Source organism: Cyprinodon variegatus, unplaced genomic scaffold (assembly GCF_000732505.1).
Source record: "Cyprinodon variegatus isolate N-32 unplaced genomic scaffold, C_variegatus-1.0 Scaffold265, whole genome shotgun sequence".
NCBI classification, from domain to species: domain Eukaryota; kingdom Metazoa; phylum Chordata; class Actinopteri; order Cyprinodontiformes; family Cyprinodontidae; genus Cyprinodon; species Cyprinodon variegatus.
The window spans coordinates 929,739-955,291 of NW_015150718.1; the positions used below are offsets into that span (position 1 = coordinate 929,739).

The 25,553-nt window shown below is 37.7% G+C and overlaps 1 protein-coding gene across 1 annotated transcript in view; it reads left to right on the forward strand.

Annotated features, from left to right (window-relative positions):
- Nucleotides 1–17,018, forward strand: part of kcnk9 (potassium channel, two pore domain subfamily K, member 9) — a 95,428-nt gene extending 78,410 nt beyond the window's left edge. The window contains exon 2 of the mRNA XM_015382754.1: nt 14,707–17,018. Within this exon, the coding sequence (XP_015238240.1) occupies nt 14,707–15,590 (884 nt within the window). The 3' untranslated portion in view covers nt 15,591–17,018. The remainder of the gene's footprint in view (nt 1–14,706) is intronic.
- The last annotated feature ends 8,535 nt before the right edge of the window (nt 17,019–25,553 follow it).

The window sequence follows — 25,553 nt, forward strand, 5'->3', positions numbered from 1 at the left end:
AATGTAATTCTTTACTTTGCACCCCTGCTCAGGGAGAACATGCAAACTTTAATTCCCAGGCCGGGAATTAAACCTGGAACCTTCTTGCAGTGCTACCCACTGCCTCACTGAGCAGCTCTTTGTTTAAATAATTTTATATTTATATTCATTACACTAACAGGGAGAGCAGCAATATACAATATCACGATTTTAAAAGATTTTTGTTCCTCTTGTTTTCTGAAATTCAATTTTAAAGGATTCTAAAATTATAAACTGGGCTTTGATGAATACAAATAAATACATTATGATCCCATCTAGAGATGTAAAAAAAAAATCAAATAATAAAAAAAAGGCATCATGCAAAAAAAAAATGTAGATGGGAAAGGCTCTTTTAATTTGATACACTTCATAGAGCCTAATTTTAACATTCCTCTGAGAGAAACCAGAGCAACCTGGGCTGCTAACAGCACAAGATGGCTCCCAGCACTGAATGCTAGATTACTCTAAAAAAAGACGGCTATCACAGTTAGCATCATTGAAAGAAAGTAGCCAATAAACTGACAGTATGTCAAAGCGACATACCCTGTCTGTTAATGATAGCTTCACATCTCTGTACACTGGAAAGCATGAGCAACATGTTCCTGTTTGGGTTTAGAAAGATTCTTTAGACACAAGAGAAAACCCATTTTCTCATCAACCAATAGGATCAATTACATTTAAATTAATTCATTAATCTCTAACTTGCAATTCTAATCACGATCATTTCAAGGTAGTATAGATTTACACTGCTCTTTTTATACTTACCTAATTATACATTGATCCAACTTGCGAAAAATGAATGGTTTTAAATAAAGATCAAGTTTTATAAATGTCAAACCCACACCAACTAGAAATTCTCCTTACTGTGCTTATAAAATATTTGTATCTTATCAATCCTTGTCCGTGTTTCTTTTTTTTAAACAGAGTTGCAATAGAGCTCAACTCAATTTTAGATAATTAGCGATTTTAAAGCTTTTCTTTCATTGTAGAGGCACTTTTTTGCTCTAGCTGATAAGATTTTTTAGCAGAAAAGTTCCTCTTCCTCCCTGCAGCTTGTTAAAAGCTTTAAATTGAAAAAAGCGTCACATATTTTCTTTGTATCTCTCTGATTTGGACAGTTTTTTTAAAGATACATCTTGAGTGAGAGGCTTCATCTTGTGCTTTTATCATTTATCACAGAGTAATATTCTGTCTAACCTGCACTGCTCAAACACTAGCTTCCACCTGTGCACACATGAGAGCAGAAGCACCTGTGCATGGCAGGGCTTCGCGTGGAGGAGCAAATATGTCTGTTCCCAAGACAACAGAAGATAATAGAGGCATTATAACAGGGCAAACAGATTACACAGTTCAGTGCTGAGGCAGAAACAACACATCCCGTCAAGGACATCAAAAGAACACTTAAAGAGGAAAAATAAAAGGTACAGTTTACACCACTTTAAGACGTGTATTTTCCTATAATCTACTTCTCCAGTGACCAGAGGTGTATAATGTGCCACAACCTACCGGCTTGTTAGACGATAACTACTGAAAAGCTTTTTATGAACCTTTTCTCTCGGTGAATTAGATCCCAGATAGATAGCACCCAAGTGGACGATGTTTGAAACCATAAATGTAACGGGGAGTGACATTCAGAAGGTAATCTGCAGGTCATGTGTGTGTGCCCCTGGACCTCTCAGGTAATGATTTTCTGTTTATTGTCTTGGAAATGTAAGGATCTCACCAACTGGGGACTTTTTTCCACTCATAATGTTGCCCTTTATGACTTCCTGTCCAAGTCCCATCAGGTAGAGGTAACAACTTCAAACTTTAAAATGCGGCTGCGGCAATCAAGACAAAACAAGCCAAAAAAATAAAAAACCCAGACAGAATTGCCTTTTTTAGAACACAGTCTAAAGGAAACTCTCATAGCCACTGCAGAATAATTACCCAATAGGCTCTGATGTGATTGCAGCAGCAAAGGCCTGCTCATAGAGAGCTTAAATGACCAAAATCAGTTGGTATAATGCACTAAAATGGGAAACGCAATACTAAAGGATAATCTGCTGATTAGACTTTTGGCACTCTGTCTGCACAGAGCAGTGTCACAAATAGAAGAAAAGCTCTCATTTTGTTTATCTTTTTATCATTACTTTTTTAATCATTGCAAAGAACAAAATTAAGCAATCAATTAATAAGCACTTTTTGATGGGCTTTATACTCATGTTAGCTTACATGTATGTATAATCTAATTTATTCTGTTATAGCTGTTTTGTTACCATTTATAAATTGGTGTGTTTCTGTAGATGCTTCATCTAAGGCTTTAATCAGAAAAAATAACTAGGAGGAATCAGAAGAAGGATTCAGAATCATTTAATTCTCTTGGCTAGCAGATTGTCATATCAGCTCGCCCTTCGGACTAATTACAGCTACTGTAGATCAACGCAACTGGGGATCAGCGCTAAAATCCAGCCGAACAGTCGGTAGTTTGAGAAAATGCACCAAACCTTTTCCTGTGGTTTGATCCTAGCCTCTGATACACAGGTAGTCCCACTGATCTTTTAATTATATTTAACAGACAGATCATTAATTTATGTTAAGAGTAGGTTTTTCCTGCCAAAACTCAAGACTTTCTCTGTTTGCACTCAAAACTTTTACTTTATCTTAAAAACTCTTATCTCTATCAATTTTTTTTTTCTGCTGTCAGATTTAATGCATCTTTCAGATACTTTCTCCTCTCGCTGGCCTGCTTCTCCTGGAGTCAGAAATGTGTCCGCAGTCCGTTTTTCCCTATTTCTGGATTTTTTTTTTCTTAGCTTTTTCACATTGTAATGGGATTATTGCCAAGCAACCGTTCCAGCCAATCGAATTACAGCCCTAGATGCTTCCTTAAAGTCGTAGGGAAGTTATATTTAAATGTTATATTTAAATATCATTCTGACTTAAACATGGATATAAATGTACTCTTTATCAAACAATATCGATATTTAAATGTCTATTTAAAAAAGAAATCCTGTCTTAAAATCTGTTTTTTTATTTTTTGTTATTTTATGCAGACCAGTCAGTTATACGTCAGCTTGAACACCTAAATTCGGCCAATCATATATCAACTGTCATCTGTCAATCAAATTTTTTCGGTCATAGCATCTTGATTCATATGTCGCAGCTAATGTACACAACGGTTGAAATAAGAATCATTTCCTTTCCCATTGAGTTCCATCCCAGTGTTCACGGGGATGGGCGTCTGTGTCTTCGGCAGGCGTAGAGCTAACAGAACTGGCAGTGTTGTGAGGGAAGGCCTCAAAAATGTACGCTGTAAGCCAGCGGTCCCCAACCATCGGGCCGCGGAACGGTACCAGTCCGTCGGTCATTGGGTACCGGGCCGCACAGAATAATTTATCGACGATCAGAGTCTGAGTGATGTTTTATTTAGAAAAATATAAAAAAAATTGCGGTATTCTCTCCCAATTACATCAGTCGGTGCATCTGTGCCTCTTGACACAGGTTAAGATTCATCCTATCTATAACATCCTATCTTTGTGAAGCGGGATTTTCTGCAGTTACAGCGACCAAAACAAAGCTACGGAGCAGACTGGACATCAGGAGCACACTTCGTGTGTCATTATCTCCGATTACGCCTCGATGGGACCGGCTTGTTTTATTTTTATGCTGTTTGTATTTGATTTTATGCCATTTGTATCATTTTACTTGATCGTATTTACCGGTCCCTGCGGGGGCGATTTGAATACGATCAAGTAAAAAAACGGTACACCCCCCCCCGGCCGGTCCGCCCCCCCGGTCCGTGAAAATATTGTCTGACATATAGCGGTCCGTGGTGCAAAAAAGGTTGGGGACCGCTGCTGTAAGCCGTTTCTAAGTCACCAATTTAGTGCTACTTGGTCCCCATTGGGAACCTGCTAGCCCTAAGTTGTTAACTGGTTAGCAAGACGCTAACATAAATCCCGCCCCCTTTGATAACGACCAATCACATTCACTTTATTCACTCGTGTAATGTCGGGCACCACTCGGGAGAATTAGAAAATGCAAAGGTTGTAACAGCCGTTTCCCTACGACTTTAAAAATACAAAGTCATGTAATCTATAATGTTTTAAACTTATACACAAGTAACTCCCTCTGGTTGCACAAAAACGTTTTTATGATAAATTAGAGCGTCCTGTTTGTTTTCTTTTGAGCTTTGTTTTAACTCAATTCATTCGTATATATAGATTTTTTGTGTATAATTAAAATAAAAACATCAGGTGATCTGGATTACATCACAGCGCATGCTAACAATTATTAACAAGCCGTTGCAATGGAGATTAGCGAGTGTGAAACTCACAGAGTGGTCGTGAAAAAAAGGAGTCCAGGATTATTTGTGAAAAGACACAAACGATGATTGACTCTAAGAGGGAAGAAACTTGAGTTGTGCTTGGAAAACAGTCTGATTGAAGCTGGAGCTAAAGCTCAGGAAACATTCTGATGGTGCAGTGAAGTTGATAGACATGGGAGTGCATCTCTTTGATGATAGTCCTACTAATGTTAGCAATGCTTTAAAGCCCTGACCTCCGAGCTGTCAGTTTTCCATAAGCGATTACATCGTGGTCGAAAACGCAGATGGAAAAGTAAAGGCTTTTAAAATAAATGCAGATTCTGATTATTTTCACATCAGTCTTAACAACCTTGATATGAACTTCCAATTTTTATAGGGCCCATTCTTGGAGCCGATACCGCTTTTTATTCCTCCATTTACATAAAAAAAATTGACGCAATTATGAAAATATTTACACGTGTTAATTTATAAAGATGGAAACATTTAACAATAAAACCAAAAAAAAAAACCTTAAGAAAGGATAGCAAATGTAGGATCGGCGATACGTGCAATTTAAGTGATTTCAAGGTATGGTTGCTGAAGGCATTCATGAATCAGCATGTAACATTGAACACCTTTAAAGGTAATATTACACAAACACACATTTACTTGATTCAGGTGTGTTAAGTCAAGGTTATATCGTAAAGTTCTAGGATACAGGACCTCTAGGACTCGAGGTGCCCAAACCCTGCTGTAGAGATAATCATTTATCCTTCATAAAAAAAATTGTTAGTGTCAACTCACCCTGACAACTTCATAAGCATGTATTTGCATGTATCGTCCAGCACCGATACAAGACAAAAAAAAAACTATGCTAGTATCGTGCAAAAATATTGGTCTATCTCAAGTGGACGCAGTCTGAACTTATTTAGTAGCTACATCAATGAGTGCCATCTAACACCATGGTAAAAGTTGGAATATTTAGCCGTATTCTATTATGATCAACTGGATTTTGGTCTTTTTGGTATATGCATATAAGATGTCCATGCACCTTTAAATGACCATTAAATATAAATGATAAAAAAATATTTAAAAAATAATTATATAAACTATTTGAAATTGACATAAATGTTCTGTAAGTTTTCTAACAATAAAAAACATAAAAGTAACAGGGGTGTTTCTTTAATCACCAATGAAATGCAGCACAATTTCCTACCTGAAGCAGAATTAGCACCTGCTCTTAGTAGCATACCGTGTAGCAGAAGTTTTCTTTACCTCACGCCTGAAGATGCATTGACCTCAAGACACTCAATAATTTTTTCTTGAGTGGTGGTATCCTTTGTTATCCTTTTCGAGGATACCATACCATCATTCAATTGAATGAAACGGTTGCTAGGCTATGCTCAGACTCCAATCTGAGAAAGCAAAAAAAAAAAACAATCACAGGGACAACAGGTTTTCAAGTGCATGTCTGAACAGAACAAAGGGGTTTTCATGCGAAGAAAAGACAAACGAGAGAACATTTAAGATAAGATGAGATAAGATAGACTTTATTGATCTCACTGTGAAAAAAACACTTGTCACATCGGCTCAATAGTGAAAAGGTGCCAAAAGGAGGAAAAGGTGCATCGCATATATACAGTATATATGGTGCGTCCACATATATTTATATACAGTATATAACAGCTGAAGTCTTTAATTTATCGGGATTATTGCACAGGTTATTGCACAGGGTATTAAATAGGTATTTATATAAATAGATTTGCTCAGGGTTTTAAATATAAGTAGATTATTGCACAGGGTATTAAACAGGAATTGTGCATTAGTTATTGCACATGTTAATGCAGTTATAGTAAGTCTAATGGCAGCAGTGATGTACGACATACGATAGAACTCCTTTTTACAAACAGGGTGTAAAAGTCTTTCACTAAAGGAGCTGCTCAGCTCCTCTACAGCCTGATGCAGAGGGTGTAAGGTGTTGTCAATGATGAATGTAAGCTTGGACAGCACCCTCCTCTCAACCATAGCGTCTACAGAGTCCAGGCTGCAGCCTAGGACAGAAGTGGCCTTTCTCACCAGTTTGTTCAGTCTCTTTCTGTCCCGCTCTGCATTGCCAGGGACCCAGCAGACAACAGCGTAGAGGAGGGGTGATGCCATCACAGTCATAGAAGGTTTGAAGAAGGGGCCTGCTCACTCCAAAGCACCTCAGCCTCCTTAGGAGGTGGAGGCGGCTCTGGTCCTTCTTATACAGGGCATTGGTGTTATTCCAGTCCAGTCTAGTTTATTATTGGCATGAACACCCCGGTATTTGAAACTCCCCTCAGTTTCTATGTCTTGCCCCTGGATGTTCAAGAGGAGTGAGTGAAAGCAAAGATTTGATGCACAAGAGAATATATTCAAGAAAAAGCTGATGTTTTGATTGCAAGCAGAGTGAAATCCTGCCCTTAAATTAAAATTGGATTTTTGCAGAGAAAATCTCCATAGATCTAGACAATAGTCCCCAAAGTGGGGAGTGCACCCCCTGGATGGGACTTGTTGCAATTGCAGGAGGCATGAAAAAAGTGAACTGAATACTACTAATAATAATAATTAAAACATATATTTTCATGACAATGTTGAATTTTGTCACATGTTAAAATAAATAGTTAAAAGAAGGGGGTGGGGTCACCTAAAATTAGCTGAAAGACTTTGAAGCTAACTTTCTCCAAATGCCGATTAACTTTGGGCAACTTTGTTGTTTGTATTGTTTAAAAGTCTTCCTCCGTCTTCCCATGTCGCAGCCTGCATGTCCTCCATATATAGAGTTACATGCAGTTGCATAAACAGCTTCTTACAGCTATACAGTATGCTTCATCTAAGTGTATTCCAAATCCCCCACACAAACAGAAAGCAGTAATTATTGAGTCTTCTTTGCTCACTTGCACCATCCACCCTAATGGTTTCAGTGACCTAGTAGCGCTCAGTTATTCACACAATAGATGTCTGGATTTAAATAGAATTAAAAAGTGAAAGTTCATAGGATATCTGAATAAATTTAAAAAAGATCTACTATTCATAAAAAATCTGTCTCTAAAAATGAAGGCAAACATAAATCTGTTCTGTCCTTTCAGTGATGGTAACGTGAGTGTCTCCCTCCTCCCTGTGTTTTAGGAAATCCTGTCAAAATGCCACAACCTTGGATTCAATATCTGCATGATGTTTTCTCACAACAGGCTCTCCTAAAATGGTAACATGGTGATTTTCAGTAGCTTATCGGCAGCATGGGAGTACAACACAATTAAGGCATTCCCTGTGCAGCATGCCACCATTTGTATCGTTATGAATAATGATTTAACTGTGGCACTTTCTGACTCAGAAGAATGTGCAAATGATTTGGAAAAAATAGCAGAGACCCAAATTAACAGTTTATATGTTTCTATAGTTTAACCAAACCGTGGTATGTGTTGCTGATATTTTTGGACAGTTCTTCACAGGCTTTTAATTAGGAATACGTCATTGGGGGTACACCTTGGTGTATCACATTTGTAGGCTTTGCAAGGCATAGGGGGTCCATTGGTATCGTCCCGTTTTTTTCTGCATTTTGAGGTGAAATGCAGCTACCGTTTTTGTCTTTGTTATAACACCACCTTAGTCCTGATTATGGGAAGTATGTGTGCTTGACTAGGGGTGGAAATTTCATAAGGAAGACATGAGATAAGTTTTAGGTAAAATATTATTTCATAGGTTAATTCAAACAATCAGAAAGTGTACAGGCCAATTTATGCTTCTGATGCATAGCCTCTACAACCGTCAAATCTGTCCACACCCCCCGCGCAGAGGTGACTACACATCGGAAGGTCACACACCTATTTTTTCATCTAATTCATTAGATGATATTGGTATTGATTCAAAATATGACCAATCAATTTTAAATGTAAAAAAATATTTATAGACATTCGTCCATGTCAGGGTTCTAATGCACGACAAGGAGTAAAAGGCTGGTTATCTTTAACTTGCCAAACTAGAGCTATTATTTAGCTGCTATACCAGCCAATGCAGAGAACAACAAGATCTTGTAAGCTCTTCCATAGATGTATTATTTTAAAAGACCCAATGCATCATCGTATCCTCATGAGAATACATTTTATCATGACCCAAGCATTTTGATATATTGTATCACCAAATTCTTGCAAACTCAAGCCTGTAGTAACACCTCCTTCAAGTGATGTGTCTATGGAAAAGCTTTAATGCTAAAACAGAACAGAGAGCATTGCTGTATATTGTCTGCATGCTTGTGAGAGCTGCTGCAGTCATTCTGTTTTATTTGTCTAGCTTTAATCAAGGCAGCAATAAAACCTATAGTTCCATTATGACACAAAATTATTCGATTTCTGGGGAAAAGAATGGAAAGCCCTGTGCATTGTTCTTTTAATCAAGTTCGGTGCAAACAGCAGAAGCCTGATTATTGTGGGCTTCGTATTGACTTATTTGGTCATGCAGATAAGGCTTTCCCATTTTCATTTGTTCTCTGAGTGGTAAACCAGTACCAGATCTTTGCAGCCGATAGTGAAGTGAATTAGGCAGCTTCTTCAGCTCTAAAGTTTGGTCCGAGATATGATCAGAGAGGGTAATTGTCCCTTTCCGGCAAAAACGTATCCTCTTGTTGGTTTCCTTTGCTGTGATTATATCAGCAAGCCTTATCCCTGCTTCAAGCCAACAGGAATTAATGAACTGCTAATGTAAACTAAGCAATTTAACATAGCATCTGACAAAAGAGGCAGTGCATCAGAAAAATGTTCCAACTATTACATTGTAGAACTTCAAAGAAACATAATGATTTATTTCTTCAACTTTGCAGTAAATACAGTATATGCTTTGCACCACTTCATTAACCAAAAACTGCATTTTTCCAGCTCCTAATATTCTTCACAGATTCTATCCCCATTGGCTTCATATAAAAAAAATATACCTGCTGCTTTATTTTAATCTTAACCTTCAGGGGCAAAGTCTTAAGTTTAATGCTATAGAAAATATGTTACATTTTGCACAAAATCCTCTTGTTCTTCACAAATATGACCACAAACGAGCCCCCCACAAAGATGACTTTGTGGGGGGACTTTTTATTCAACTTTAAGTTGAATCAAAAAGGTAAGTTTTAAGCCTACCCTTAAAACTAGACAGGGTTTCTGCCTCACAGACCATAACTGGTTATTGGTTCCACAGGGAAGTTACAGATAACGCCATCTTTCCCTCTGTTGACAAGCTTTATTGAGATGTTAATTGAATTTTTGCACATGGTATCAGAAGCTGGTTTAATGATCATGGTGTTACCAGCAAATGGGTCTGACCTGAAGCCCTTAAAGAAACTATATCACATTGTTTTCAAGAGGATTATGAGAAACACACAACCCAACAGTGCAGATGACCCAGTGTATTCTCATTATGAGTTCGTATGAAATCGTACGAAAAGTTATGCACCGTAATTTTGTACGTTTTGTACGTTTTTTTCATCGTATGCGCATGCGCATCTTACGCACCATTCAAGAACATAGAATTTAAAAAACAATTACTGTAGCCCTAACCCTGACCCTAAGATATAAAACAGCAAGCAACGTAGTTAGAGACATGAATAAGTGATGATTGCACTGTTTTTCCCAGTTTTACGTCCGTCCGCGGATCTGCTTTTTTTGTCTGCCAGCGCATTCGCACTGATGTGGTTTTTTGAGGAAAAACGTCCAAAACGTACAAAATAGTGTGCATAACTTTTCGTACGATTTCATACGAACTGATAATGAGAAAATGTTGGATGACCTTATGGCCATTATCAAGGCAACCTGGGCTTCCATTAAAACCTCATCAGTGCCATACACTGACTATTTATTCATTTATTTCAGATAACATGAGGTTCATTTATTGGAAACTTGAAACTCCTGTTTTATGCATTTTTTTGTGTTGCTTTTAATATTCTTTAAATTCTCACAGTTTACACATTCCATACTCTACATGCTGTTTATTTTTAAATGCACAAGACGTACGTGCACACATGAAATATTCAATGTAATCTTATAAAAAAACAATTTTTAAAAGTTGTTTTTAAAATATAATTTACTGGTCTTGAAAAACTATATAATGTTCACATTTTGAGGGCAGTAAGGTGTCAAAATTCATTATCACTAAATATTCAGCATGTTGTTGGTTAAAGCAATACTTCAAAAACATCTTCTAGTTGCCTTCCTTCTCTTGCTGATACCCTGTTTTTCTTTTGAAATTCCCCAGTTGAGTTGTAGAGACAGTAATTTGCAGTTCAATCGCATGAGATAACTGATGCTGTTCCTCACTGCAACCAGATTGCCTAGTCCAGGACTCTTTCCCTTAAGGGCATGTGTAACAGATACATAAGTGGGCAGAAGGTCAAATGGGAAAAAGACTAAATCAATATTTGAGAATACAAACAGAGGCGCTTGTTCTGGCCATTTAAATAGATATGTTTTTACATATTGCTTTACTCCACCACAGAAATGTGAATTCTGTTTCATCCAGTGATGATCTGCCAAATGATAGTTGGTGTTTCTTGGCTTGGACTTAAATTTTCATATTGGCAGCAATGGATTCTGTTAAGAGAGATGATCAATATGACACTAAGAACTTTAGCTCTTATTTATACTGTAATCTCTGAAGTGACTTTGCAAATGAGATGAGATGCACATAAAATCACTTAAATTTGAAAATTAGATCAAACATAGGGAATAAATTCCATTGTTACCGCCGCCAGGTTGGATTTTCCAAAGTATGTGTCTGAGTCAGCAGCTTTTGGTCTAAATATAAAGTCTAATTAAGCTAAAAGCTTTACTGGCTTCCCTCTATGATTCTTTCCCAATCCCTGCCCCAAACTCTTCTACCTCACCGGAAACTTCTGACTAATGGGACGCAACTTCACTTAAATGCTGGAGCCCAAATAAGATTAATGAGCAGACACATTTTTTGTGGCTGCCACCTATTCACTACCTCTTCTGGCAGAGCTCGCAGACTCTTAGTGAGATTTCTTGTGAGCTCCTGTTTGTAAACAAAAGCTGAATCGGGGCTTTTTTAGATGTTGGGGTTGAAGTAAAGTAGTGCTGGCTGCAGCTTTAAAAGCACATACAGTACAGTGCTTAGCAAAACAAAATTCTCATCACTTTAATGTCTGCATTATCTCACAGTATAAACACAGTCTTGTTATGTTTTAATTGAATTTGACGTGATTCACCAATACATAACTAAAAGCTTAAGACAAATATGTTTTATCCTCTGTCATGTTGGGGTCTAATCTTCTAACCCACATGCAGAAACACTCAAGAGACAGAAAAAATAGTTAAAAGGTTTATTGACAAAGTTTTCAGAGAAATGTGAACGGCGTCTTGGTTCGTCAGGCTGGTCACGGGAGGGAAGCAACTAGAGTAGGACAGATCAGTTAGAGTGGATCCAGGAAACTTGCTGTTTAACGGCGGTCTGGGTTAGTACCTGCTCAGGGGGTATTCTGACCGTTAGGGAGGGAACCTTGAGGGTCCAGAGGCTGATCGGCAGTCTGAGGGTAGAGGCGGAGACGGAGACGGAGGCTGAGGGCAGACAGGCAGGTTCCAGGCAGTGAGAGTTTTCTCCAGGAGTTGACTGATCACCAGATATGTCAGGATCTGAGAGGCAGAAGAATACACTCTGGCAGAGAAGTGTCAGCCTCCTCCTCCTTAAAAAGCCTCCAGATGAGCAGATGGGAAACAGGTGTGCAGAAATCAGCTCACGCCCTCAGGAGGAAGATCTCAGGCTCCCTCTGGTGGAGAAAGGTAGACAAGCCTCCAGATCCCAACATCCTCCTTTATTTAAAATTCAGGTGCAACTAACTGGACTGCAAAGCCACATGTTTTCTGAGGTTTGCCTGTTTGCTATTTGACCTGAAATCTGTGTGTTTTTGTTTTTGGAAAGTGGAAAAGCAAAGTTAGGTTGTAAAAAACCCCGGTGTTAAAAACATGTTTTGATAAACTGTTTAATCATCAATCCCAGAAATCTGAATAATGCAAAATTCCTCAGCGTAGATGAAAAAAAAATCTGTGCATTGGATAAATATGGCAGATTATGCAATATATTGGAGTCATACAGTAGTAGCCTCTTAAAACTTCCCCATTTTCTTTAATGGGTCCTTGGCTGGTCCCCCTTCAATTCCTTTTAAAACATCAATATTTGTACTAAAATATTCTTACTGTCATGATTTGTCGACATTAAGATCTAAAGAAAGCGTCATCTCCTGGTCAGACCCTGTAATTCAGTGAAAGGGTGGAGTCAGAGTAAAAAAATATGCAATAGGGGGTAACTCCAGTGGTTGGAAGTTTTCACCAGGAGTTGGAGGGAAGTGGGCTGCTATTCAGCTGTCGTTTAACTTGGAAGGTCCATTTTGAATGGCTGCTACTGTACGCTGGGGAGGATTCTCAGTCATCCAGGTCATAGTTATTCCAAAAAAAGAAAATTAAAAACAATGCACTGGACTTTGTTTCCAAGTTTGAAGATGGAATGGCTGCTACTGCACATTACCCAGACATTTTCAGGCTTTAACAGAGCTGCAAAAAGAGTGAACTTTGTTCCATTTTTTTGCAAGCAAAAAACATGTTTTATGGATGGAAATTATTAAAAAAAATGTTTAAATTGAATTTTAAAGAAATTAAGGCCCCGTCCACACGAAGTCAAAACGAACACGAAATGCTAATATTTTCCAGAACGTTTGTCTTAAAGACGGAGACGTAAAATAAATGTGATCGTCCACATGAATGCATGAAAACGCTGCAAAATGTATGCCAGGCCTGTAAGTGGTGCTGTGGTGCCAAAGCAAAAATAGGCGAAAACAGGCAACGAAATGTTGGGCATGCGCACTAATATTTATACATGGTTGCCCTGCGGGTCCATTTTCGTGGTTCAGTCAAATTCAGGTGCTGAACTATGTCGTCGATATTGCTCTGTTCTTCCTGGAATATTCCAGAAGAAGAAGATTCTGTTGTAAGCCCGACAGCAGGGTGAGTAGCATTAGCAGCAACCATTCAATACAGTACGGCGCCATTGTTGTTGTGATACCGTGTCGCGCCTGAGTGTTTAGAGGCGACGCTATGACGCATGCGTGTAAGAAAAAAATGCGGTTAGAGCTTAAAGATGGAACCGCGTAAAACTGTGTTTCAAAATCTTCCCACTCTGAAGGCTTAATAAAAAAAAGATCGTTTACAGACCCCCGAAACGCCGGCTTCATATGGATGAGAGGCTGGTTTGGTGAAAAATTTGTGAATTTAGGCCAGGGTTTGACTTCGTGTGGACGGAGCCTAAACCAGAAAAAAGAATTTACCTCTGGTTAGTTCAATCTCAGTCCATTTTGCACAATCTAATTCACCGTGCAGATTGGACACACCTAGTTCAGGGATGATTCCACAACTCCCACCTGTGTTTTCATTAGATGAAAAAGACCTGTCTTTGACTGGCCGGCAGGTGTGGACCATTAACATATAGTTAAACAAGTCATTAGCGCAGAGGTGAAGCAGAGGGAGTGCAGAAACGTAGTGGATTGAGGGCAGAGAATGAATTAAATGAATCCACAACTGGTGTAGCAGAGTTTATTAAAGACACATTCTAAGGGAGCGGATGTAAGATTGAACATTGTGCACCAGTCCCACTGCACACTTATGTTGGTAGCACAAAATACCAGACAAAAGGGCTTTTATGACTCTTCATTTGAATCCGTCTCATCCATGGTCACACCTACCTTCCAACAAAACTTCATTCCATCCTATCATCATCAACATCAGATTATCATCATCAGCGCGGTTTTGTGCCTGGTTGGGGTCTGAGCACCAAATATTTATATTCATTCATTTCAACATACTCTTTAACTGCTTTCTTATCTCCTTACGAGTCTCTCCAGGTTGGATTTATTTTAGATTAACTGGTACTGTAGCTAAAAGGAGGATAAATGAGCAGGATAAAAGATAAAAACTTAAGTCCAGAGCTTCAATAAAAATGTTTAGATCAAAGGGAGTTAATGGAGAACGGTCCAGTTAAAGTCCAGTTGCTTTGTGACAAAAACGTAGAAAGGTCTCCAGCTGTATCAATACCTGGGGAGTGGTGGACTAGTGGTTGGGGCATAGAGCTTGGAATCCTGAGGTTTTGAGTTCGAGCCCCACTCCCACAGAAACTCTGACTCTCTGAGCATGACCCTAACCCCACACTGCTCCCGGGGAGCCGCACAATGGCAGCCCACTGCTCCCCAAGGGGATGGGTTAAATGCAGAGGTAGAATTTCTCCAATGTGAGATCAATAATGTTTAATTTTTATTACTTTTTCCAGGTTTTAAATGAATTGAATCAAAATTTGTCCGCCTTGCTCATTTTTTTCTTGTCTTTCTTGTTTCATCTCAGGCTACGGGCATGCAGCTCCTGGGACTGACGCGGGAAAGGCCTTCTGCATGTTTTACGCTGTCCTTGGAATCCCTTTGACTCTCGTCATGTTCCAGAGCCTTGGCGAGAGGATGAACACATTCGTCAAGTACCTCCTCAAACGCATCAAGAAATGCTGTGGGATGCGCATCACAGACGTGTCCATGGAGAACATGGTGACCGTAGGATTTTTCTCCTGCATCGGCACGCTCTGTATTGGAGCCGCTGCTTTCTCTCATTATGAGGACTGGAGCTTCTTTCAGTCCTACTATTACTGCTTCATTACATTAACAACAATAGGCTTTGGGGACTTTGTGGCCCTTCAAAAGAACCGGGCCCTACAGAAGAAGCCCCTGTACGTGGCCTTTAGTTTCATGTATATCCTTGTGGGCCTGACAGTCATCGGAGCCTTCCTGAACCTGGTCGTGCTCCGTTTTCTGACTATGAACAGCGAGGACGAGCGGCGGGACGCAGAGGAACGTGCGTCCCTCGCTGGGAATCGCAACAGCATGATTATTCACATCCAGGACGAATCGCTGCAGCGGAGTCGGCGACGACGAGAGCCATACAGGACGGAGGTGACCGACCTGCAGTCGGTGTGCCCGTGCATGCACTACCGCTCGCACGACTACGGCAGCTCCGGCGGCGGGATCGGAGGCCTGGGCTGTGCCTTTTCCCATCAGAACTCGTTCAGCTCGCAGCTAAACCGCAATCAGTACTTTCACTCGGTTTCCTACAGGATTGAGGAGATCTCGCCCAGCACGTTGAAGAACAGCCTCCTCCCTTCGCCCATCAGTTCAGTTTCTCCTGGCCTTCACAGCCTCACAGACAATCACCAGCTCATGAGGAGAAGGAAATCTATCTAAAGCTCCGCACTCACAGGACCAGTGAGTTTTTATGTTTTATACACACTAGGTCAAACATTTTCAATGCTGCTCTTCACCAGATTTTCATTTTAGCACTTTTTTCCCTTCCTGGTTTGGTTGTATGAAATAAAAGTTTTGCTGGGAACAGATAAAGACGATTGGGCAGAACAGCAAGAGTTGGACCCAAGAGGATGCAAAGCATGAAGCATGGATGTCTATTTTTTCAAGAATTGATTTAAAGAGACTCTACGTGAACAATAAAACTTGACTTATTACAGATTTACATTATAAAATGAATACATGAACTTTGGTTACGTATAAAACGATGCACACTGGGGAAATGCTATTTTTCAAAGGGAGTTTGCTTGTTTCACTCTAACTTGAAGAGATATTTGTTATGACGTATTATCCCATTGCCTCGCTGCAGACAGAGATTTCAAAAATGTTCTAAAGCATCAGGTATTATTTTCAATAAGCAATCATTTACTTTAATGGTTTCAACTCATATTAAGCCAAAATATTGTTGCCAATATTAGCATGTGACTTAGATGTCATTTACTTGTAGGCCATGTTTTTCTTTTTTTTTGTTGATTTTTGTTTTTTATGGTTGGTAAAGTGTCTTTTGTGTATAAATCAAAGGATCATACTGCTGTTATTGATACTTCCTGCTGATCTAAAACGCATCGGATTGGGTCTGGATAGCTTTAAATTCACTTGCAGCCTTTTCAACTCAACAGTGACCTAAAAGGAAAGTCAACCACAGCACTATGCCAGTTTCTAGCTCTAGGGTCTTCCCATCCAAGCGATTGATTTTGTAACATTATGTTCAGAACGTGTTGATGAATATTTATTATCATATGAACAATACAGAAATGCAGTTAGGATATGGTACAACATTTATTGGGCATTTTTGTTTCGTAAATTTGGAAAAAACTAAATAGGACCTTGGTTGCACGCTACAGTATTCAGCACCATTGAACTCCTTGGTTCAGATCGTGGCACGTGCCTTTTAATCAGGAGTTCCTCACCATGCATGCATAAATCGGCATGATGCACACTTCTTTCCTGCCACAGTCCAGAAAGGTGCATGTCAGTTGAGTTTGCATCGTAAATCTGCCCTTAGGTGTGAATAGCTGTTTATTGTGAGTGGTGGTCATGTGACATACAGCTGATGGACTTGCTCCCAGACGGCAGTATACCTTTAAGGCTGATTTATACTCAGAAACCAGGTCCTCTGCATGTGTGTCGCAGTGAATGCAAATGTGTCCCTGCCACTTCTGTAAACACTCTGCATCACCTCTCCAAAATCGTAGGTGACCGCAGACAGTGGGCCTCTTATTGGTCTAATCAACGTCCGCTCTACACTATGCGTATTTCCTGTTTGGTACCTTACCGGCTTGTTTTGTCTGAATGACCGTCATTGCGGAAAAAGACTCATGAAGTAGGACCAGCTAGAAGAGCGCGCGAGAACACTGGTACCTTTTTCCCACCTTGATCCCCACTCTTTTTCGCCATCCATTTGTCGCAAAAACTTGCCCCCAATTCCTCACCGCCTTGGCATTATCTAGACCCACAGCTAGTTCATGATTGACCCTCTTGGGTTGTGGCATGTAATAAAAATAGGCCAGACCACGCTTCAATATTGGGCCTAAATCAAAAATATCTGTGACAAGCTCACTGCGACACACTGCGCTCACTGCCAAGTCTGCTATTTCCCCCCTTGGATTGAATGAGGAACCTTAGTGAGTTTCTCACCATAAAGTTGGATTATGGATTTAATCAAGCAAACTGGCTACATTTTCAGACACCAATTAAAAGCCACAATTCACTCAAAGTGATTTTGTTCTTTCATCAATTCCTACATTTATGTTGTATCAGTGTGTTACCATCTTTTTCTTTCCTTTCATTTCCAATCGCTGCACCTAGCATTACTAATGTTCTCGCCTTCTTGTGTACTTGTGTTCCTTTTGGGTTGGATGGATTTTGCAGACAACTATTCAGGAACATGGAAAACAAAAATCCAAAATTAGATCCATATTGCTGCTTTTATCCTGACTGGAGAAGCATTAATCTAACAAAATGGTCAGTGTATCTTTTAGTTGCTTGGTTTTTATATTTGAAAACAACAAAACGTGTGGATTTTATTTTCAATGTACAACAATTAGACTTGAAATACAGTGTTTCTCTTTTCTTTGCTTCAAAAAAGGATGTGCTAATTTTTTGGAAACTATTTAAGTTTCGTTTTCTATTTTGATTAACAAAAAAAAAAATTTTAAACAGGAAAAAAAATCTTTTTTTATTTTTGTAAGATCGGATGGGGTCTCTTATTTCACAAGAGCGCTACAAATATCACAAGTAAGTCCAGGAAGAAGATGATTTTTGCATGAACATCAGAAAAAAGTGCTCTGTGGATTACTGGGTCAAACTCCTTGCCCTAACTCTGTCGTATGTGGTGTTTTTGGGCAAGACATGTCCCTGCCTTGCCTACTTTTGATTAGGACGGGTAGCAGCCTGCTTTCTATCAGTGCGCCCCAGTGCAGCTGTGGCTACAATGTATCTCACCACCATTGGCATAAATTTTAACATCAGCTCGGTAATTTTCTGTTGATAAATCTAAAGCAACAATGGGCCCTGGTAAATGTGGGGCTCTTATAAACTGACAACATCTGATCCAGAAAAACAACAAACTGATCTTTATTCGGTTCTGTTTTGAAGTAATTTCAAATTTTGTTAAATAATCAGAAAACAAAAACGTTTTTTATTTTTTTGTCATCCCTCTTTTACAAAGAAGTATTTTCATTTTAGGTTTTATATTTTAAAACAAAAAAAAAATTAACATGACCACTTGTCATTGGTACTTTCTGTTTTATTGAAAGAAAATCAAATAACCAGAAGATAAACTGACCCATAACCATAGAAGCATAACTAAAGAATAGGCTATTAAACGCAAACTATTCTGGAGTTGAAAAAAGATAATCAGTTCATTTATTTGTATGAAGTTCCTCCTGAATATGTTTGTCTTTATGGAAAAATGCCTTTCTAAACTGGCTTATTATGAATTCTTTGGTCAATATGTGAATTCAGAACCTTGCTAACGCTAGCTAAAATAGCGCTACCTATTTTAGCTAGCCAGTTAAGGCCAAACAAGTCATAAGCTATATGTAAAACTCAAGGTATAAACTGGCTAAAGTTGCTAAATGATTAGGAGTAAAGTTATAAAGCCTTATCAGTTTATAAAGAAAATTTTGAAAATCAAAAGTATTAATACAGCTACACTTTTAAACACTTGATAATGTGGATTGCAAAATGTCTTTTGAAGTGTCAAAACCAAAACACTAGCTGACAAAAAACTGTCTTATAAAGGACCATCTTATCTTTCTTATTCCAATAAGTCAAATAGGTTCGTTATTTTCTTTTTTTCTTCTTATATTTAAAGTTTCTATGGTGAATTGCTCCGCTTCAAAACAAATATTAAGTGAAATTCCAAATTGTTTGCTAATCAGCAGCATTAATTCTGCATTTAATTTAAATAAAAAACCCGGAAGTTCATTTATTTGTCTAAGGATTAAATGGGAATGAAGACTGACTAGATGTATTGGGAATGTTTACATGTCTGATAGACTTGGACCTTTTGTCTCGTCTGAGTCAGCCTGTCAAATCTACTAAACTCACAAAGTTTTGCAATCCAATTTTACCTTTCAAAGTACATTCATTTTCTGTGTTCCCATTCAATTGTAAAGCAAATCTCAAAAGCTTTCACTATCCTTTCATGTTGATTACCTTCATATAGGATAAAAAAGGAAGAGCAGTCACAAGGAAGAGAGAGAACCACTTAGCAGAATATAATTTTTTAGAACTGAGGAGCCAGTGGTGTTTTACATTTCTGATGCACACTTTTCCAATGTTTATGAAGGACTGCAGATAAAAGTGAACTATAGGGAAATTTAAGATTTACTAAATTCAAACCTCTCACTTTGAATTGTTTATAATTATTCATTTTAAGAACACAGCAATCTCTCACACATAGCTTTTATGCAGCAATAGTGAAGAGGAAGAACTCCTCTTTAAGGATTCATTTGAGCCATATTTTTTTTAGAATGCTGGTCACCATAGCATGTTTGTGTAAGGGTAGAAATATTCTGTGTTGGAAAACATAGGCATTATGAAAATAAGCCAACATTAAGGCCTAAAATGTATTGTTTACAGCATAGAAAGAGCCCACCTTATTCCAAACAGAAACAGGAATTTGTTAAAATATCATCAGCGTAGTGCTTTACTTTCAGACAATCTAATTGTTTTTTACTTGTTTGGGACTTTATTTTTTTTAAAAGAAGAGCAAAACCGGGTTGAGGACATTTCATGTTGTTGCAGTTTTTTACTAAATAATAAATCAACAAAGAAGCCTTCACTTTTCTTTGCTTAAATACCTACTGCCAGGTTGTAATGAAATCCCAGGGTTGTTTTAAGTGGACTTGTTTCCTCCAACACATCCAAACTGGAAGCATATTCAGTCGATTTCTTAACAGTTGGGTTCGGAAATGCCATTTCAGAGGGTTAAACCTCTTCAGAGGTTTTATCATCAAGTAGGGATAAAGGTTTATTTTAGTTTTCATTTATAGCTCCTACACATGTCAACTCAAGGTCCTTGGCAACAACAATTCAAACAGATCATCCCCTCAGATTGGTTCAAAGTTTCTATCCAAGGAAAACCGGCTGTTTTGATCCAGTTATTGGTTTTGAAGGATTCCCTCCTCCTGGATGAACATGTAGAAACAGTCGATATTCAATTAGCTGGTGTCATTGCAATCGACTCTACAGCAATTCCTTAAACCCAGCATGCATGCAGCGAATGCGGAGAGGAAAACTACCTATTAACAGTAAGAAACATAAGCTTTTAGAATCTAAAATATCTTCGCACGATTATCCTGAAGGCATGATCACTTACTGAACCTGCTTAAGAACATGGACCAAGTTCAAAAATGCTGATCGACTTAAGGTAAATATATACCTATTCAGATTAGAATAGAGGCTAAAATTGCAGTCAGGACTCTTCTTAAACTTTGCTGATAACCACAATAAATGTGCATCCGAAGTACAGCTTGTTGAGGGGTATCTATTCAAAATGTGTTGTCAGTTTGTTTACACCTTTGAGCCCGAATTTATATTTTTGAGCCTTTGGAAATTGAATAAATTGCAAAATATGTGAAAACTTCTGCACCGTTTTATGTGTTATGATCAGTCCCCTCTGAGAGAAGAAAAGGTAAATTATTGCTTATTGTTGTTTAAACAAAACAGTAATAGATTCGATTTAGTTTATACTGTAAGTTAAACTTGGCAGAAGGCCACTCAAATTGAGCCTGGTTCTACTGGAGTTTTCTTCCCGTTAAAAGAGAGTTGTTCCTCTCCACTGTTGTTAAATGCATGCCTGGTATGAGGAATTGCTGTAGAGTCATCAACACAATGCAATGGAATGTCTCTTGTTGCTAAATGCTTGACCTGCAAAGTAAATGGCAGGATGCAATCAGCTGGGTTTCCTAAAGTAGAAAACTTTTAACCAATTGAATAGTATCTGTAATCAAATGGGAAAAATAAACTAAAGTGAATCTTAATGCATAAGAGGAAGAACCTTTGGGCGGCATGTTGTTTGCAATGGAAATTTATAGCGTTGATGAAATAATCTTTCAAACATTCTGCGAAAACCATGTAGCTTCATTAACATTTTCTTCATTTCAAAATTCGAAATTTTTTACATTTTAACTTTATAAATGTTTCAGTCGATTTTCAAGCTGTTACCTGGACATATTCAGTAAATATTTCCTGTTTCTTTGTTCACTATAAGATGGAACAACTGTTAAAATCTAAAAAAAATGCAGAAAATTAACAGCCAGGATTCGGATGCCCTAAATACTCTTTGTTTCTTAATAATGTACAGGTCTGGGCATTAAATTAAGCTTATCTGTAACCATTTTTTATTTATTTAATGAGTGGAATTTAATATTTGTCAATTTGACCTATATTAGTCAGTTGATCCCCCCCTTAATTGATTTTAAACTAAATTCAAGAAGACACCACTTTTCAATGAGGTAAGAAGGCAAGAATAAACACTGGATTTTCGTTTTCTCTCCCGAAGCGCAATTAAATTAGTCCAGCAGTATGCTTAAATCATAAAAATTATTATCAAAGTTCTCCACATTAAGTAAAATGACTCCTGAAGAGCTAAACCGCTTTCAGCTCCTCGGATCTAAAAGCACAGAAAGCTGGGCTGTTGATGGTGATGGGGAAGTGTGCAGATCCAAACTGACAACTCCTTAGGTCTGAATGCACTTTGCAGGGATGAAGTAAAAACATCAGCACTAACACACGTAGAGGTGGGAGTCAGTTAATATAAAGGGACGCCTGAAGTTTCATGATATGGAATACTTTATATCAGCAGGATGATCCTTTAAATGTGTGTGCAAAATATGGGAAAATGAATAGGAAACATGGTTGTTTTAGGTTTAAAAGAATTGAAAGTGCATGAACTTGAGATGTGGAATAGTAGAATAAGTCCCTTTTTATTTGGAGTCTAACAGACAAATGGTTTGCAATATCAGCTGTTTCTTTTACCAAAGTCCTTAGGATGTATTCCTGCCTTTTTATGTTCCACTCAGACTTACAATACAGTATTGTTCTCAGGTCTGAATAAATCACCTTTGTTCTTGGTTTGCCACTTTCACAAACACCATCCCATAAGTGCAAAGCACATCAGCCTAACCAAACTACACAATATACAGTATGAGACCCACATTTGCCAACAGGGAATTTTCCTTTATTTCATCAGGCCGCTGCAGCAGATGCAGAGATGTTCACTTGGGGTTTGTTTGAATTTCATCCATAAATGTAAATTCAAGCGCAAATTAAGTAGGAGATGTTTTATTTTCCTTTCTCCTCCAGTTTCATACTGTAAGATACCAACACCGCATTTTAAGATTATTATGGAGCTAAACTGGGGACATAAAGTTTGTTTAATTCTTTGTTTTTTAATGAAAACTCATTTTGAAAATAAAAAAAAGTATTAAAAGTCAAAAAGTGTTTTTAAAAAGGTTTAAACCTAATTTTCACATCAGGTTTTTTTTCTTTTTAACTTTCAAACTGCGGCCCGCTTGGTGTAGGGGAGATAGCATAGGTGACTGACTGTGGAACCGTGGAAAATAGTGGCACATAATTAAATGTCTTTAATAAATCATCGATATTCTATATGATTGGTTTTACAGACAAACACACATTAATGATCTAAGCTTATGATTCTGTTAGAACCCTTTGCTGCTACAGTCAGTCTGTTGGTTCTTCCACTTTACGTTGAAAGCATGAGAAAGATCAAACACAGAAAGTAAATGCAGCGCAAATGTGTCAATATCACAATTCTGATAAAACAGCTTAAAGTCGTAGGGAAGCGGCCGTTCCAACGGTTGCAGTTCCAAATTCTCCCGAGTGGTGCATGACTTTACACGAGTTAATACAGTGAATTTGATTGGTCTCTTATAAATGGGGCGGGATTGTTGTGGCGGATTGTTTGCAAGCAAGTTTGATTGTGGCCGATTTGTCAGAAGCATCTTGCTAACCAGTTAGCAACTTAGTGCTAGTAGGTTCCCAATGGGAAATGCCATTGGGACCAAGTAGCACTAAATTGGTGACATGGAAGAAGAAGAGAGTTTAGTGTCGGAGGTCGTGGATGAGTCTCCTCCGTAATTCCTTTTTTATTTAAAGGAGGAAAGCGGGAACTAAGATGTTGTGGAAGAGGACGCCAGGGCGGCAGAAGCTTGGTTTGGTGTAGAAGGCTTACAGCCGTACATGTTTGAGCCCTCGCCTCGCAACGCTGCCAGTTCTGTTACGCCTGCCGAAGACACAGACGTCCATCCCCGTGAACACTGGGACGCAACTCAATTCGAAAGGAAATTATTCTTATTTATTTCAACCGTTTCGTAATTTAACTGCGACATATGAATAAAGATGCTATGATCGAAAAATTTGATTGACAAATGATCCTTGATATATGATTGGCCGAATTTAGGTGTTCAGGCTGACGTAACTAGCTTGCATGAGATAACGAAAAAAAACAAAGATTTTATTTTAAAAAAAAAAATACTTTTGGGACGATCATATCTGATAAAGAGTACATTTATATACATGTTTAACTCAGAATGATTTAAAATTTAAATATGACTTCCCTATGACTTTAAGGTATTCATATATATATATTTATTCTTTTGCAAAATGTTAAATGAACTAATAAGATCAATAAAGTTTTAGACCTTTCTATAACCCATTGTTCCTAAATGCAACATTTGGGTATATTTTCAATATTTTTCAGGTTAAAAATTACTGTTCATTCTTCCATCTTTTGGTTCATTGTCATTTTAACTATTTATTTATTAAGGTTCGAAGTTTTTTTCTCCCCCCCAATATATTTATTTACTTAAAATTTCGACACCATTATCAACATTTTTACTTTCAAAAACTTTTCATGAGTTTTTTTTTTCAGTTTTCACATCTTTTGTTTAACATTATTCATATTTTTCCAGTAGTTTTTTCACTGTTTGAACATATTTTTTTAATGAGTTTTCACAATTTTCATTCAATTTAAGATTTTTTTTGTTTCAATTTTTTTCCCGCCTTCAACGTTATTTTTCAGTATAAATGTTTCTTCTTCACTCTAAAAAATTTTGTTTAAGTCCAAAATTTAGTTGTATGGAAATTACAACCACAAGCTCTAGAGGAATTTATTGGAATGTCAAATGCTAAACCAAATCAAAGTAGGGCCTATTTATTAAAGGGATAACAATGATATATGGCATTGTAAAAAAAAATTAAATTAAATTAAATAAAAGAAAGCTAAATAGTTTTGCAGGCAGATGTACACTTTAATTTGTTACTTCTAATCAAAATCTGCAGACATTTCCTCCATCATTGTGTACTCCATGTGAACCTTTATACTGAGTGATGTTTTTAAAAGTTTTTGGGTCGCAAACCATTGAGAGGACAGTAGAAACATGTAGAAGATGTTCTGGTACGTAAGATACGTAAGACAAAAGGTTAAACATAGTGGCAGCAGGGACATGTAGTGAGGATGTCCCTCTTGAGAGACATCAGGAAAGCTCTTCAGAGTTTATATAAAAACGGATTGAGGTAAATATGGGATATTCTTCTGTTTGGCAGGAAAATTATAATAACCAACAGTCAGAGATACAATGGAATGGTCAACGCCCTTATCAAAGGTTAAACCTATAACAGGTCAAATTATAATTCTGTGGCCAGTCTTGCAAAGTGTCTTGCGAGCTTCTGCGATTGCAATAAAAAGCTTTTAAAGCTATAAAGCCAAAATAGTGTTTCAGGTTCCTTCCAATTGACAGGTGTGTTTTACTCATAGGCGGTTCTACAGGAGGAGATGCCCCATAAAACTGGTCCTGGCCCCTGTTATGACCCCTACCAGAACAAAAAACACAAATAAATGTATGATAAATAAGTCACGAAACTAATTGGAACAGAAATCACAACTAATAGGTTGCTTTCACCGTTTATTTTGTACATTTAATTAATCAATGATTTAAAAATCAAGTTAATACATTTTTAGCTTTAGTCGCATTGTAATTTCACTCTTTGCTAGATCTGAGGTTTCTAGAACTACAAATGGTCCTTTGTTTCACTTAATATTTCAAACAATGCATTTTTTTGTTTCGTTCTATTGTCTGGTGCTCCCATGAGAAAACTACGGTGGCTGAGAAGTGCAAAACACATTTACAATTCAAAAACACATTAACAAATAAAAAACAAAATAAAATTTGAGGAAACAAAATTATGTTTTATGAAACAAATGTATTTTTGAAAAAAAAGTTTACATTTTTAAAAAAAAATTTACATTTTAGGAAACAAATTTACATTTTAGGAAACAAATTCACATTTTAAATAAGTTAGATTTTAGGTGAG